Source organism: Malaya genurostris, chromosome 1 (assembly GCF_030247185.1).
Source record: "Malaya genurostris strain Urasoe2022 chromosome 1, Malgen_1.1, whole genome shotgun sequence".
Classification (NCBI taxonomy): Eukaryota; Metazoa; Arthropoda; class Insecta; order Diptera; family Culicidae; genus Malaya; species Malaya genurostris.
The window spans coordinates 159,294,542-159,306,584 of NC_080570.1; the positions used below are offsets into that span (position 1 = coordinate 159,294,542).

The window sequence follows — 12,043 nt, forward strand, 5'->3', positions numbered from 1 at the left end:
TCCGGCCGAAATGCTCGAAAAAGTTGCCCAAAATTGGACTTTCCGAATGGACCACCTAAGACGCAGCCGCGGTCAACATTTAAATGAAATTATCTTCAAAAAGTAAATGTCATGTACCAATCTAACGTTTAAAATAAAGAACCGATGAGATTTTGCAAATTTTATGCGTTTTATTGTTTAAAAAAGTTCTCAAGCTCTTAAAAAATCACCCTTTAGATATTTGTAAGCGTTTCAGGGTGGGCACCAGTTGTTATTCCACTCAAAACCTTTACCATATTTAATCTATCTTGGATTTTACTACGCACTTCTTTGACATGCACTCCAAAGCTCATATATCTATCCATTATTAATCCTAGGTATTTGTGGTTTCTCACGGATTCAACCTTTTGTCCGTTTATGTATAGATTCAGATGTTTATCATTGTTTTGAAACAATAGAGCTTTTGATTTGTCTGGGTTGATTTTCAAATTTAAATTTTCAGCTGCATGATTAAATTCGTCGATGTATTCTTGCGCTATCTGGTTTAATTTATCCAAATTTTTTGCTTTGACCAGTATGCCAAAATCGTCTGCAAATTGTACGAGGACGACCCCATTTTTTTCAATTTTGTGCAATTCTGCGGTGTAGATATTGAACAAAGTTGGTGACAACACATCACCTTGTGGTAAACCGTTACTAATTGTACGTGTGAGTATTTTATTTCGCATGTGCATACATATCTGTCTGTTTCGTAAAAATGAGGATACCCAGCATAATATTTCTGCAGGGACATGATATCCTGATAAGATTTCTTCCAGTTTGTCTACGTTTATAGCATTGAAGGCGTTACTGAGGTCAATGCATATCATAGCCGTTACAAATTTTTCACGTTTATTCTTTTTGATCCAATTTACTACAAAAGATGTACAAGTTTGCGTAGATAAATTTTTCCGAAAACCAAAGGATGTTTGGGGAATGATGTGGGACATGTTGAGAAAGTTTTGTAAACGCTCTAGAACAGCAGTGTTTGCAATTTTGGCGAACGTGGACACCAGTGATATTGGTCTTTTGCTGGAAGTTAAATTTTGATCTTTGCCAGGTTTCGGTACTGCTACCACTTTTATTTTTTTGAGGTTGTCGTCCATATAACTTCTCTTCCACATGTCATTTAATTGATTTATAATTTTTTTTTGCTATTTCAGGTTTTAGTAATCTGAGTGACTCGTAAGATACACCATCCACGCCGGGGGCTGATTTCTTTTTCTTTTTGTTGATTATGTTTAACCAGCTTTCCGTTGACAGTAAGTTGTCTTTAACAAATGGTATTGGAAGTACAGTAGGACAGGGATCATGTTTTCCAAAATTTTTATCAAGAAAAGTACACGCTTCCTCTTCGTCGTCATACAGTATGTTGTTTTCTTTTTTGAGCAACAGTTTACCAGTCAATTTTCCAATTTTGTACCATAGCTCCTTTGACTTTGTGAATGGTCCAACTTCGTCAGGAAAACTTTCAAGTTTGCTCCTGATTTCCTCTCGCTTCTTTCGCTGGAAGATAGCTGGACTTCTCTTTCCAAGCTATGTCCACTTCATTGGACCACCAAAATTTTGGTTGTTTATTATTTTTTTTCTTGTTATTTTTTTTAATTTTTTCAATACAGTTGCTGAGTTCTTCAATATTATTTACTTGGTTATGATCTAGCTTACGTATATCCTCTGCAATTCTTTTTCCATCAAAAAAGTATTCGAGATGTAGATCATTTATGCCATTAATTTCAATGTTTATTCCCAAGTGGTCACTTCCAATGCCATATTCGAGAACGTTCCATTGTATTTTTCCAAATAAATCTGCAGAACATAGGGAAATATCGATAGCGGTAGCTCGTTTGTTTGCTTGTAATGGAATGTAAGTGAATGAACCATCATTTAAAATGAGAAACTTGCTGCTATTCACATTGTCCATAAGTAATTCTCCTTTTTTGTCGCATATGCTGTCTCCCCAAGTATAATGATGGGAGTTGAAATCTCCACCTATAATGACTTTACGAAAGTTCTCCAAATATCGCAAAATTAGTTTGATGTCTGAATCATAGTTGCTATGAGGGATGGATGGGCTTATGTAGATCGAGACTAATACCAAGTCTAACTCCAAGACTTTAATTATCACCACTTGTGTATGTTGTGAGACATTTGGAGATGGTAGTTTTTGGTAGTTATGATTACTTTTCAAATATATTCCAGCTCCTCCATAGTTGTCAAACCTTGAATGGGGAATGAAATGAAAATTCGAAATTTTATACTTTGCGGTATTTTCAATAGTGATGTTTGTCCAAGTTTCAGCGAGAAAAGCAGCTGTGTAGTTATCAGCTATCAGAATTCGATGTAGTTCTGTTTTGTTTTTGCACAAACTTTGAATATTTGCCTGGAATATTTTAAAACTTTTTTTAGGTGTATTATACATCTTGGTTTTGTATAGTCTTCAATGGTTTATTAAGTACAACCATATTAGATAAATTGAAGTGCCTCTCAGTACATTTTTGGAAAAGATTTTTTATATCCTCCTTCGGACCGAGTTTACCAACAAAATCGGAATAAAAATTCATCATGGATTCTTGCATCTGTTTTGCGAATTGTGTTTTTATTTCGTTCAACTTTGCTTCCCATCGTTCTTTTTCAGTGACACTTTGTGGATTGTTTAATGCCATTCCATTTGATGATAGCATACGATGATTTGAAATAATGGCATTTCGTTTCGCTGTAATTGCTGTTATATGATTTCCTTTATCATCTACTCGGGCTCTTTTATTTACGATCGGGTTTGATTTATCATCATATGGTTTTAATGCAGCTTGGATTACTTTTCTCTCCTCATTAGTTTTGATCCATTGTTCTCTCAAGGGATCCTTCCAGGTAAATTCACCTTTTGTCACATCCGCAAAACTCTCGGTAAGAGTTGGAAATTCATCGGTGTCAGGATTCAGGGATACATACATGTTTTTTAATAGAATTGGTACCTGTTGGTTTGCTTCTGTGTATGTAAGGTTTTTTCTCGACATTAAGGCTTTGATGTCTAGTTGCCTTTTACGTTCGGGGCATGATTCATCTTTCGAGTCGTGTTCATTGCTTTTGCAATGTGCACACTTCAACGCATTGGTGCAGTTCAATATGTCTGTTTCATTTTCATGTCGTAGAGAACACCTATCACACCTTTTCGCGCCTTTACAATTGTCTTGACGATGACCAAAGCGAAGACATTTGAGACATAATAAAACTCGCGGAATAAACGGGTTGATACGACTTACACAACAGTACAGTCGTACTTTTTCTGGTAGCTGATTTGATCTAAACGTGACTATAATACGGTTGATTGGGATTCTGTCTCCATTATCTACTCGTTTCGTCATTCGTTTGACTTCCACTATAGGTACCTCGCAACTTATCTCTTTTTTTATATCTTCGATATCCAGATCCGCTGGAATACCTGAGACAACCCCAGATACACATATTAGGTGTTTCGGTACGTAAGCTTTAAACGGGCCATTATTTTTATTGATTGTATCTATTAATTGGTTGGCTCGCATATAGCTGGACATGAAGACAAGAATTTTATGCCTGCCTACATATTTCATATCTGTGATAAATTGCTTAATTCCTTCCATTTTTTGTAACGTCGCTCCCAGTGTGAATTTATTGATCTTCTTCGTTCCCTCCTGGTTATCCCGAAGTTCAAAGTAAATGCGATATGGGGAAGAGTCCGCTTTGGTATAGGTTATGTTCATGTGCTCTTTGTTTCCGGTTGATTCGGAATATGTTTTTGGGTCAATTTGTTCCTCATCTTCCATTTTGTCCTTTGGTATTGCTCCAGTATTTCTGTGATCTAATCCTGGTTTTCCAGGATCTTTCATCATTTTTAATAAAAATTTAACCACACTAGCACGTTTTCACAAATATGGCGTCTAGAGAGAAGTCTCTCTAATGGCGTCCTTTCGCCTTTATAATATATGCACTCTTTTATCACTTTTTTTTTTCTCTATAATGAGTTTTCGTTTTTCTTTTCTCTACTGCAAACTATAACAATCGAATAATGTAGATTTTGATCGGAAACCGATCGCACACCGTGAATTTTTCAAAAAGCAACTCCACGATTCTTCACGCGTTCGCACTTGTTAACGATTGACCGTGAACTCGAGAAAGTTGATTGATGGGAGGGCTACTTTTCTGTGAAATTACCTTCGGGTTGAATGTTATGAAAGTTGCCTAGATACGGGGCGTTGAATGGTGCTGTCACTTTCGATAGGAGAATATTTTGGAATATTTAGTTGAATCAACGAATGTACTCAAATAGATGATTGTTTATGTTTACGTCTCAGCAGATCAATAGTTTAGTCAGACGTAAGATTAACCTCTACTTGAGCGACATATTTACTAAATGTTGATATGTCTGGCGCCTTAACCAAAAATGATAACTGCCTCACAGGTAGTATTTAATTTTTGTTTTCGTTTCGCTTCGTCTTCGGCTCATTAATGCTCGACCGCTTAAATTGAATTGCTAGTTAAGCTGAATATGACAGAATCGTGTATACCGTTTGATTAAAATATTTCTGCTCAGTTTTTTGAAAGATTTGTTGCTCAACTATTCTCACCTTAGAATGTTTGTGAGGTTGGTACAGCAATAGTTCCAAATAAAAACAGCTCATATATTCATTAGTTTTGCAACTAAACCCAAACAAACTTTTCCTTTGCAAAATTAATTTGTATATCGACTGAAAAAGGTGCGGGAGAAACAGTTCTTAAATCTTGAATTTGTTGAATAAAGTAATGAGTAAAATATTTCAGCTACCCGGGGAATTACCATAATTAGGTTAAAACCGGGTATAAATAAACGATAAACAAAACCTGTTTTAATTCTCCTAGTGGTGTAATGATGCCTTTTTCATATCAATCATGCTATCATATTCTTCAAAATAATTTTCTTCGATTCTTAAAAGAATAACATAATTGTGCTTTAATAGTTCGAGTCATTGGTGATGGTAAACGAAGGACTACATTCCGCTGGGGAACTTGACCTTCTGTTTTCGTTGCCGATACTTAGTATATGGTCCATTACCATAGCAACGATCCTACTAACTCTAATCTCTAATCTTTCCATATGTACGAGCTAACGAAAAAAAAAAACACTTGATTACACTTATTTATAAAACATGATCTCAAATCGTCCAAGTGCAGTTAGGCTGATCATCACCATTATGTTGGGACCACACGCATTTTATTACTCTGTGACGTATTCAATAGCGGCCCTTACACGAGTCATTAAAAATGTCATTACTAAAAAAAATATCATTTTAATGAACGTGTAATGGTGCAGTAATGACGAGATTTCTATCAAATTTGAAATACAACATTACTTAGTCATCATTAAAAATGACAAAAATAATGCTCGTGTAAGGGCCGCTAATGGATGTGAACCGTTTCAGCTAATAAAACAGACCCAAATTGCAAGTCTGTTCCTTATCAAGCTTATTATCACCATACCAAAACCTCGCCTGTTCAACTATGACCGTTCAGTTCATTCAGAGCGAATAATTGCGATCATCAATCGAAACGGTTCATATTGACTGGAGTTGTAAAATTATTTCTAGTGAACAGAAGTGACAGGGATTTTCTTATCTTGTTGGTTATGTTGTTTTACTACCGTTTGAGCGTTTCCGTACAAGCAATTTTACCGCAGTCTTTGATGTTAAGCATTTGTAAATACCTTAGCATATAAATCATGGATCTGTCAAAATAATACAAAATACACCGACGGAGGCAGAGCCTTTCCGCCGCTTACTTTGATGGGTGTCTTAAAACACTATAGATGTGTGGTATTAAAAAGACGCATAAATAGAGATCTTGGAGCTGTCACACACTCTCAGGTCCCTATTTATTAAAAACCAAAATAGCTGCTGATTTAATATTAAACAGTAATTTTGCGCCTTCATTTTCTTTAGTAGAATGATTTTTACTGAAGAAAACGAAGTCAACAAATTTTTTAAATGCTAAATGAACGGATATTTTTTTTAAATTAATATCAAAATACATTGAACATTTTTGGATCCCCGCCGAAAGTTCGCACATTATCCTTGACACCGACTTTTAACCTTAAGGTCATTCGCCTTTTGGGTCAGGAAAACAAAAATTTCCTGACCCTATGTGCGGGGTTGGAAATTGGAACCCAGGTAAGCTGCAGCTAAGTACTTTTTGACGAATCTACCGAACTTATTTTGTTTAGAAACGGCCATCAAAGTAAGCAATGTATGTATTTAAAAAACATAAATCATATTCTTCAAAGGTGTTGATCTACAGTTTTTTTTTCGACGGATCCATGATTTATTTGCTAAGGTTTTTGCGAATGTTGAACATCAAACGATGCGATACTTTCCAGTCAATTTGAATTTGAAATAAATGGTGTCATAGTTGAACAGTCGAAGCGTTGATACGATGAAAATATGTCTGATAAGGTTGAGAGAATATTTTATTTGCTTGAATCGTTCACATCACCTCCATTAAATCATCACCACAGAGTAATAAATTGTGTCTGATATTAACATGATGCTGTGGAAACGTCCTGAGTTTATAAGAAGAGCGAAGCTAACGAATCCGTATTGTTGAAAACAATTCAAAAATTCCAACCGAACACTCTTTATACATTGAGTTATATACATAGTTGAAGAACGCAAATTCGATTACATCTTTGGAGTTCCAGTTGATGATCCGTCACTGATACAAACTGAGCACAGCGAAGCTTTCTTTTACTGTCTAGAATCCATTAATTTCTTGATAAACAAATTACTCAGCAGATTTTTATTTCATTTGTTTTTAAAATTTTTTTTATTACGTTAAATTTTTTTATGTCAAATTGAACAACAAACGTTAGACTTCAGATGCAGTGTCCAATTCTAGAGTTCAGTTCTAAAAATCAGTTTTAAAATTCAGTTTTACTTTTTATTTGCTACACCCGCAACCAAAACTTAGTTCCTGAATCCTCAACCAGAATTCAGTGCTAGAATCCAAGCCCAGAATCGATTTTCAGTACTCCAAAAATAGATTCTTGAGATTTTGGAATCGAAATCTGGACTTGAATCTGAATTCTGGAACTATAATCGACCGCGCAGAATACGATTCCAGAATTCCTGAACGGAATTCAGATTTAGAATTCAGTTTCAGTATCCTTCTGAAGTTCGTTGTAGTACCATTTTGACCACATTTTGACAGTTCAGCAGTCCTGTTTGTAAACATATTTTTTTTTGTTTGTCTGTTGACAAATTTTATGAGACCAATTACGGTCCATTTCGCTCAAATAGAGTTTTAAAACATTTGTTCACGATTGGATACGGTTTATTTTTGAGATTTATTAAATGAATGTCACTAGTTGGAAAGTGTAAAGATGATTGTTCGAGATGTGTTCTTCGATTTTTGTTTAACCTTGTTTGTAAACAGTACCGCTGAACTGTCAAGGATGAATTCTTGTTCATTTGTGACGATAAAAGATCTAATTAGGTTTTTTACCGTCACTGCTAACCTCAATCGGATGAACACATTTTGACAGTTCAGCAGTACTGTTTGTAAACAGAAATTTCTTTTGTTTGTTTATTGACAAATTTGATCAGACCATTTACGGTCCATATCGCCTAAATAAAGTTTTAAAACATTTGTTCACGATTGAATACGGTTCGTTTTTGATATTTATTAAATAAAAGTGACTAGTTGCAAAGTGTAAAGATGATTGTTTTAGATGTGCTCTTCGATTTTTGTTTAAGCTTGTTTGTAAACAGTACCGCTGAACTGTCAAGGATGAATACTTGTTCATTTGTGTCGTCACGATAAAAAACCTAATTCTAATTAGGTTTTGCACGAACATGCCATAACCTCACAAAATGAACAGAATGAACTTATTTTGACAGTCGACGTGTACTTGTTTACAGTTTAAAAGTTCATCAGAAGTTAATCGTTCGAATGTAAAAATTGCAAGTCACCTCACACTCAACAGATTTATACATATATCGCTCCTTGATGCTGGAAACACATACAGGTCAATCTTTTTTAGTTATTTTCACTGTGGAATTCTTTTTTAACAGGAACTTTTTCGTCATTTTTCAATTTTTACCTTGCAGTCACAAAACAAAACAAGTACACGGCAACTGTCAAAGATGAACTTGATTCATCGGCAATTCATTTGTGTCGTCATCGTGCAAAACCTAATTAGGTTTTGCACGAACATGACATAACCTCACAAAAATTAACAGAATGAACTTTTTTTGACAGTCGACGTGTACTTGTTTACAGTTTAAAAGTTCATCAGAAGTTCATCGTTCGAATATAAAAATTGCAAGTCGCCTCACACTCAACAGATTCATAAATAAATCGCTCCTTGATGCTGGAAACACATACAGGGCAATCTTTTTAGTTATTTTCACTGTGGAATACGTTTTAACCAGGCACCTTTTCGTCATTTTTTCAATTTTTAATTTGCAGTCGCAAAACAAAACAAGTACACGGCAACTGTCAAAGATGAACTTGATTCATCGGCAGTTCATTTGTGTCGTCATCGTGCAAAACCTAATTTAGGCGATATGGACCGTAAATGCTATTATCCAATTTGTCAACAGACAAACAAAAAAATCTCTGTTTACAAACAGTACTGCTGAGCCGTCAAAATGTGTTCATCCGATTGAGGTTAGCAGTGACGGTAAAAAACCTAATTAGGTTTTGCACGATGACGACACAAATGAACTGCCGATGAATCAAGTTCATCTTTGACAGTTGCCGTGTACTTGTTTTGTTTTACGACTGCAAGTTAAAAATTGAAAAAATGACAAAAAGGTGCCTGTTAAAAACGTATTCCACAGTGAAAATAACTAAAAAGATTACCCTGTATGTGTTTCCAGCATCTAGGAGCGATTTATTTATGAATCTGTTGAGTGTGAGGCGACTTGCAATTTTTATATTCGAACGATGAACTTCTGATGAACTTTTAAACTGTAAACAAGTACACGTCGACTGTCAAAAAAAGTTCATTCTGTTAATTTTTGTGAGGTTATGTCATGTTCGTGCAAAACCTAATTAGATTTTTTATCGTGACGTCACAAATGAACAAGAATTCATCCTTGACTGTTCAGCGGTACTGTTTACAAACAACATCTTTACATTAAACAATCATCTTTACCCTTTGCAACTAGTCACTTATATTTAATAACTCTCAAAAACAAACCGTATTCAATCGTGAACAAATGTTTTAAAACTTTATTTAGGGAATATGAACCATAAATGGTTTAATCCAATTTGTCAACAAACAAACAAAATCTCTGTTTACAAACAGTACTGCTGAACTGTCAAAATGTGTTCATTCGATTGAGGTTAGCAGTGACGGTAAAAAAAAACTATTAGTGACACTACAAAGAAAAAAATCATAAAAATTATACATCACAAGTTCATTGGTGACGTCATTTAGCAAAACCCTCATTTGCTTCAGTTTCAGCAGTTTTTTTTTCCACGGAAGCACATTATTCTGATTTAAAAAAACTGACGGACCGAACGATTAACTGAAACACTTCTTGTTAAGGACTATTCACACATTTCAGTTCCGTGACGGTTCAGTGAAAGTGCCTTCAGTGCGCCGTCAGTGTTCTTTTTTATCGGAGCCCTTCCGTTCCGTTTCCGTACTGTTTCCGTTCCGGCGCAGCCAATGTAATAACATACCGACTTCAGTGAAAATAAAAAATATCGGTGACGACGAATTTGAGTTTGCCGGACGGACACTACACTGACGGCGAGCTGCACTGAAACGGCACGGTGCCGGATAGGTGTAAATGCGCGTATAGAAAACGAATGAAATAATATCAGTATCCGTGCACGGTGTCGTGCCGGCACTGAACCGGACCGGATATGTGTGAATAGTCCTTTAATCGGATGAAACTGAGCTCGAGAGCTTCAGTCAAAAAACCGGACGTTTAACCAAATGAACTCTTCAGTCACTTCAGTTAATCATTCAGTCATGACGTCACACACGAGAAACTGTCCGGAGAACTGAACGTGTATGGACCGCTTATCGAAGGATTTAGGAACATTATGGACAGTGCTTGCAGGAAAACCTAGTTTTTTTACAGTTTTTTTTACCGCACACAATTGCTTTTCACTTTTGGTTTTCTTTCGGCGCCATCTTCGATCTAAAAGCTTGCAGTATTCATACGGTCATCAGTCTGCGAAATATTTCACACGTTGATAAAAAAAAACTTCAAAATGTAAGTCGATATTGATTTCACAAGTCATCGAGGGGTTTGGTTACAGGTAACCGGTTCATACTAAACCTTTAATTTATTCGATTTGAATTTTCAAGCAGACATATAGTAGAGGTGAAATGCTTCTGAGGTGCGCTGAAGGTTATTCATTACTGATGTCTTGGTCGTACACAAACAACTTGCTTTGTAGCCAAAATTCAGTTATTCTAAAAGCCCTTTTGCGTGCTGTAATTGGTTGAAAAGGGTGATTGGATGCGTATCGACATTATAGCCTATAGCCACTTTATCTCACGATATGACACACAAATAATGCTAGCATGTTTTCATTTTTTAATGATAACTCTGTTTGAACGAACAAAATATTGCAGTTTAGATATATCTGTTTCTAAGTCGAGTCCCAAACAACTACAAACTCTTTCGGCGCGGTTGAACAATCGTTCCAGGATAAAACCCTTTATGGGGGCAATTCTACCCAAACGCCTGTCTGTGCCTTATCTAATCTGCTCAATTTGATGACGATTTATTGTCTAAGCTCAGAGTACCAGTCAAATTTAACCGGTTCTTTTGATTGCACTTGCTTCTTCTCCCTATTTGCTTGCAGTCCATCATCGTCCGTGGTAACCGAAAGTCACTACCTGTTGCAGAATTCGACCGCGATGAAGAAAAAACCGGATGGCATTCGCGGTGTGCTGCAGAACCGTAGCTTGCTGGTAGATCTGCTGGCAATTCTGTTCGGTATCAGCGCATGGATAGGAGTTAATTCCAGCTTCGTCCAGCTACCGCTGCTGGTGACAAATTCTCCGGAAGGATGGAACCTGCCATCCTACATGGTTATCGCGACTCAGATAGGCAACGTGGGACCCTTGATATACACCGGTTTGCAGAAATGGAGGGTTTTCCAAGATTCGTACATTATCTACGTGCTGCTGGTGATTGGATGCGTCGGTTCCATTTGTATGGCCTTCCTGTACGAAACGACATCCTACGTGTTTGGAGCCGATCGGTCTGTCGCTATGCTGGTATGCGTCTTTTCACTGGCCCTAGTCGGTTGTACGAGTTCGGTTCTGTTTATGCCTTACATGGGCCGCTTCAGGGATATTTATTTGATAACCTACTTGATAGGAGAAGGCCTTAGCGGGTTTGTACCGAGTATCGTGGCGCTGATTCAAGGAGTTGGCGGAAATGCTGAGTGTCGATCGAGTAATTCGTCCGATCCGAATGCTCCGTTCACGAGCTACACACCTCCGCCACGGTTTGGTTCTACGGAATATTTTATTTTTGTTTTTGTGGTTTTTGTCATCAGTACGGTTGCTTTTGCCATACTGGACAAACACAAACGGTGCCGCAAGGAGTACGCCGCTGTCGTTATCAACAACGGTAACGATTATACCTACGAAACCGGCCAACGATCGGCGTCCTCTTCGTCGATCGACAAATCGAATGTGAAACCTGAAAAAATTAAAGTACTCTCTAATCGCAACTACGTGTATCTCATGATTCTGTTGGGCATTCTGTGCACCTTCGGCAACGGTATCTTTCCAAGTATCCAGTCCTATTCGTGTCTGCCGTACGGTAATGTGGCCTACCACTTGACGGTAACACTTAGCACGATGGCCAATCCACTGGCTTGCTTTATGGCACTGTTCCTGCCCCACACGTCAATCCGGGCGATCACCTTCATATCGGCAATAGCGGGTGTGTTCACGGTGTACGCACTGTCGACAGCGTTCTTGAGTCCTGTCCCGCCCCTGGTAGGCATGGTCTCGGGAGAAGCTCTGGTGGTAAGTTTA

General features: G+C 37.1%; 1 protein-coding gene across 5 annotated transcripts in view; it reads left to right on the top strand.

Annotated features, from left to right (window-relative positions):
* Window positions 1-12,043, top strand: part of LOC131426471 (solute carrier family 52, riboflavin transporter, member 3-B) — a 31,082-nt gene that overhangs the window by 18,404 nt on the left and 635 nt on the right. For all 5 annotated transcript variants that reach the window (XM_058589227.1, XM_058589225.1, XM_058589228.1 and 2 more), the window contains one exon: window positions 10,855-12,034. In XM_058589227.1, coding sequence (XP_058445210.1) covers window positions 10,855-12,034 — 1,180 coding nt within the window. The remainder of the gene's footprint in view (window positions 1-10,854; window positions 12,035-12,043) is intronic.